This window comes from Panthera pardus, unplaced genomic scaffold (genome assembly GCF_024362965.1).
Source record: "Panthera pardus isolate Hobbes unplaced genomic scaffold, ASM2436296v1 HiC_scaffold_17, whole genome shotgun sequence".
In the NCBI taxonomy this organism is placed as follows: domain Eukaryota; kingdom Metazoa; phylum Chordata; class Mammalia; order Carnivora; family Felidae; genus Panthera; species Panthera pardus.
The window spans coordinates 100,879,406-100,884,592 of record NW_026526732.1 but is presented as its reverse complement, the minus strand read 5'-3'; the positions used below and the strand labels follow the sequence as shown (position 1 = coordinate 100,884,592).

General features: G+C 45.5%; 1 protein-coding gene across 1 annotated transcript; it reads left to right on the top strand.

Annotated features, from left to right (window-relative positions):
• Positions 1–903: 903 nt before the first annotated feature.
• Positions 904–3,760, top strand: LOC109271751 (uncharacterized). Its single transcript, XM_019457404.2, has 2 exons — positions 904–1,474; positions 2,327–3,760. Exons 1-2 carry the CDS (start codon positions 904–906, stop codon positions 2,581–2,583), a joined length of 828 nt encoding a protein of 275 aa, XP_019312949.2. The 3' UTR covers positions 2,584–3,760.
• The last annotated feature ends 1,427 nt before the right edge of the window (positions 3,761–5,187 follow it).

Below are 5,187 nucleotides of genomic sequence, written 5' to 3'. Positions count from 1 at the left end.
ATGTTGATGATATCTTGTTGGCAGCCCCTTCTCATTTAGAATGCCTGAATGCCACCAAAGGACTCTTGAGTCTTCTACAAAAACTGGGGTACCGAGTGTCAGCCAGAAAAGCACAGGTCTGTCGTACTGCAGTGACCTATCTAGGTTACAACCTTAAAAAAGGTAAGCGCTATCTTGGTGAACAAAGAATTCGGGCTATACTCGATATTCCTCAGCCTAAAACTCGCAAACAAGTCCGCGAGTTCCTTGGGGCGGCAGGCTACTGCAGACTATGGATACCTGGCTTTGCTGAACTGGCAGCCCCTTTGTATGCCACCCTCAAAGGGTCTCCAGAATCCTTCATGTGGGGAGAGACTCAAACTAAAGCCTTCCAAGCCTTACGAGATGCTCTCATGACCCCACCAGCCTTGGCCCTGCCAGATCCCATCAAGCCATTCCATTTGTTTGTAGCCGAAAAAAGGGGGGGGGGTAGCCAAGGGAGTTCTGACACAGCGCCTAGGACCTTGGCGCTGACCAGTGGCTTATTTATCAAAACGGCTGGATCCAGTTGCTTCCGGGTGGCCCCCATGCATTCGACAAATTGCCGCCACTGCGCTTCTAATTAAAGATGCAGACAAACTAACCTTAGGGCAAGCATTGTCTGTCACGGGGCCCCATGAAGTGGAAACTTTACTGCGGGCTCCCCCAGAGCGATGGCTGTCAAATGCTCGGATTACCCAATATCAAGCATTGCTACTCGACCAGCCCCGAATACGTTTTTGTGCTCCCACAACCTTAAACCCAGCCACTTTGCTGCCTGAAGGACAAAATCCCCCTCTACACTCTTGCCCAGAAACCTTGGCAACGATCTCGTCCCTCCGCTCTGATCTTACGGACATTCCTTTACATGACCCTGATATCAGCATGTTTTCAGACGGCAGTAGTTTTGTGTTTCAAGGGCAAAGGTATGCCGGTGCTGCGGTGACGACAGACCGTGAAGTTTTATGGCAACAGACCCTTCCCGCAGGAACTTCAGCCCAACGCGCAGAGCTCATCGCACTAACAAAAGCCCTAAAACTTGGAAGAAACAAGTCAGTTAACATTTATACGGACAGCCGCTATGCTTTTGCAACCGCGCATGTACACGGATCCATTTATCAAGAGCGTGGTCTCCTCACAACAGAAGGCAAGGCCATCAAAAATAAAGCTGAAATTTTAGATCTTCTAGCAGCCATCTGGGAACCTGCGAGGCTGGCAATCATTCACTGCCCGGGACATCAAAAAGGCAACTCCCTAGAGGCAGTCGGAAACCTCCTGGTTGATGCAGCAGCCCGAGAAGCTGCCCTAACTAAAAGTGAAAGTGCCTTGGAGCTACCGATCTTGACAGAGCCCCTGCTTCCACTGGAGCCCAGTTACACTCCTAAAGATTTGGAGTGTATTTCCAGAAAAGGGGGAAGTAGGATGCCGGGACAAAAGTGGTTTCAGGATCCTGAAGGTAAGATCCTCTTACCCGCGGCACTCGGGCGGCGCATGGTGGGTCAGCTCCACCAAGGGACTCATCTGGGAAAAACGAAGATGGCGGAATTAGTGCGGAGAAAGTTCAGGGCACAAGGGCTGGGAAGAGAGATTGAAGAGGTGGTTGAAAGATGTGTAAGCTGTGCCCAAGTAAATCAGGGTGCAAATAGGAAGGTTTCAGAAGCTAAAAGAGATAGAGGAATTGAGCCAGGCCGCTTTTGGGAAGTAGATTTTACTGAGATTAAACCAGGGAAATACAGCTATAAATACTTGCTTGTTTTTGTAGACACCTTCTCCGGGTGGGTCGAGGCGTTCCCCACTAAATCAGAAACGGCTCAGGGGACAGTTAAGAAATTATTAAATGAAATAATCCCTAGATTCGGGCTGCCTCTGAGCATAGGATCGGACAATGGCCCGGCCTTCACGGCGCAGGTGTCCCAGGGTCTGACCCAGGCATTGGGAATAGATTGGAAATTACATTGTGCATATAGACCCCAGAGCTCAGGTCAAGTAGAAAGGATGAATCGGACCCTAAAAGAGACCTTAACCAAATTGTCCCTTGAGACAGGCGAAAATTGGGTTGATGTCCTGCCTTTGGCCCTTTTGCGAGCGCGTTGTACTCCATTTGTCAAGGGATTTTCCCCTTATGAAATTTTATTTGGCAGACCTCCACCTATCCTGCCGAGGCTAGGAGACAATGTAATGGAACAGTTGGAACAGGACCATTTGCTGGCTTCGCTCATGGCCCTGCAACATGTACAGAAGGAAATAACCAGGGCCTTGAGAGAAGCCTTCGCTCATCCTCCTGTTCTTCCCCACCCCTTTCAACCAGGAGACTTAGTCTGGGTAAAAAGGCACGAGCCTAAAACCCTGGAGCCGCGCTGGAAAGGACCACACACCGTGATTCTGACTACGCCCACAGCCGTGAAGGTAGATGGTGTCCAAACCTGGATTCATCACTCTCAGGTTAAGAAAAACTTCGTGAAGGCGGGAACAACCCAGACTGATACAGAACCAGATAACAAACAGCAATGGAAGGTTCAAAGGCATCCAGAAGAGCCTTTAAAGCTAAGACTGATGCGGGAATAATAATAATTTTCTGGGTTTGTATGGTGATAAGTGTGGGGGACTGTATGAAATTGCATCCCCTATCTTTTTGGCCATACCAAGGGGAACTCAGGGACACTGTCACGGGGAAGGTGATAGCATCTAATACCTCTTCCACTGTGCCTTGTTTGTTTGTTTGCTTGTTTGTTTGATTTGTGTGACTTGGTGGGGGACCAAAATTTCAAAACTGTAAGCAAGCAAGTGGACCGAGACCTAGGCTACTTGGAAACTTCAATTTCTCGGCTAGAACACCAAGTAGACTCTTTAGCCGAGGTTGTATTACAAAACAGAAGAGGGCTTGATTTACTCTTCATGAAGGAAGGGGGCCTCTGCGTGGCCCTCGGAGAAACGTGCTGTTTTTATGCAAACAATTCCGGAGTAATCTGAGACACTCTCAGTTTGGTCAGGGATAATCTTAGGGCCAGGGAACATGCCAGGGGAGCCAGCAATAATTGGTATCAGAGTTTATTCTCTTGGTCCCCCTGGCTCACATCACTGCTTACGGCCGTAGCTGGGCCACTGCTATTGTTACTTCTTGGGTTAACTATTGGCCCGTGCATTATCAACTGGTTAGTACGATATGTCAAGAAGCGAGTTAGTGAAATAAAAATTATGATGATTAGGTCCAATTATATCCCCTTAGTTCCTAATGATGAATCAAGGGATTGATTCACTGACAAGAAAAGGGGGAAATGTAAGGGTTAAATTGTAGTGTAGAGCTAATGCTTACCTTGAAAAATAACAGCTTTGTGTTGACACTGAAGGTTAAGAGATAACAGCCTTGCTTTGCTCTTGTAAACTATGCCTCATACCCTTGTAAATTAGGCTTCACCAATTAAGGAAACAAAAGTTCAAAGAAAAGAGCATCAGAGGCAGGGTCAAGGAGATCCACTGGTTGCAACTTAGAGGCAGAAAGTCTAAAGTAAACACCTCATTAGGCAACTGTTTCTAACTCATCTGGAAACTGTTTTTTTGTTCTATTCCCAGGTGATGATAAAACGATGTGATTGGTTATAAAAACTCTGTACCCCGGCTGTTTGGGGCCGCACTCTTATCAAGAGTGTTGGTCCCGATCGGTCGGCCTTGCCTCTCATTGTAATAAACTTTGTTGTGACTGTCACTGGTGCCCGTAGCATTCTGTTTCAGGAGTTGTGTGGATGCAACACTGGAGAACTGAGAGGCAACAAAGGGACAATGCAGTGTCATGAAAGTGGCTACTGCAGAAACTAAGTATCATCCCTATGGCTGAGGAAACAAGGGGATGGGGCTGAAATTGTAACAGTTTAGGAACTTGGAGGCAGGGCTCCTCCCACTTTGAACTCTCATATGCTTGTTGCAAGATCCAAGTGCTGCCTTCTTGACATAGAGATACATCAGATACTGTCTACCTAATTTTCTCTGCTCTTTGTGTGGGGCGCCTGGGTGGCTCAGTCGGTTAAGCATCTGACTCTTGATCTCAGCTCAGGTCATGATCTCAGGGTTGTAAGATCAAGCCCTGGCTTGGGCTCTGTGCCGAGCATGGAGCCTGCTTATGATTCTCTCCCTCTCTCTGCTCCTCTCCCCCTGATGCATGCTCTCTCTCTCTCTCTCTCTCTCTCTCTAAAAAAAGAAAGAGTGTGTGTGTGTGTGTGTGTGTGTGTGTGTGTGTGTGTGTGGTGTGTGCCTCTCACAGAGATAGAGAGACCACCTGTCTCATCCTTGGTCTAATACAGCATCCTTGATCTAATACAGCATCATGTGTAACAGGTTTTTTTTCTCACCTTGGATTAATTTCTCAAATTCTTCACGTGTTTCAAAAAGTTCTTCTTCAAACTAAAGAATGAAAGACAGAATATAATAATGGGCTGCCAGCATCATTTTGATCTTTATTACTTTTGATATCACAGAAAAATAAGTGAATAGAAGTAAATGGTCTAGCCACCAATTAAACCAATGTTTCAAGTAGTTATTGAACCCATGCTGACCTCTTCTGTGTTCTGTGAACCTAAGGAAATGTTTATATAAAACCAAAGCAAAGGATTTACTGAATTCAATTGATCTTGAGTAACACTGATACCCCCTGTTGTATGGATGGAACCTGCCAGATGGACTTTTCAGATCATAATCTAAATGCAGACTACTCCTTTCATTAGCTCAGACAAGTTACTCTCTTCTGTTTCCTAACGTGGGAAAATGAAGCTAATACCTACTCCTGACAGTCATGATGGTTAAATGAGATCCTACCAAAGAAGACGAACTCTTATGTTTGGCTCAATGTTGATCATTGTTACTCTTTTCCTCAGGACTTTCCCTTGGGTGGTGTTTGTTGTCCCTCATTTCCAGGGTTCAAGAACAAGCAAATGTTTGTTTGATCATTCTATTATTTAGACACAGAGAACTTAAACTGCAGCAAATCTCAGAAACTATGTGGTAGCAAACTAACTGAAAAAAAATACATCTATAAATTGAATGCATGCATTTTGTACAGTATAATTTTAATGTAAAATTTAAACACAATGGGTTTTCTGTATTATTTCTATCATGATTAGAGATGGAAAACACAATGCATAAATGGAAAACAGTATTTTCCCCAAAGATTTTATTCTA

Coding starts and splice junctions, on each gene's coding strand:
- LOC109271751 (XM_019457404.2), top strand. CDS start 904: ATGTTTTCAGACGGCAGTAGTTTTGTGTTTCAAGGGCAAAGGTATGCC. Junction 1,475..2,326: donor GTGGTTTCAGGATCCTGAAG/GTAAGATCCTCT, acceptor CCTTTCAACCAG/GAGACTTAGTCTGGGTAAAA.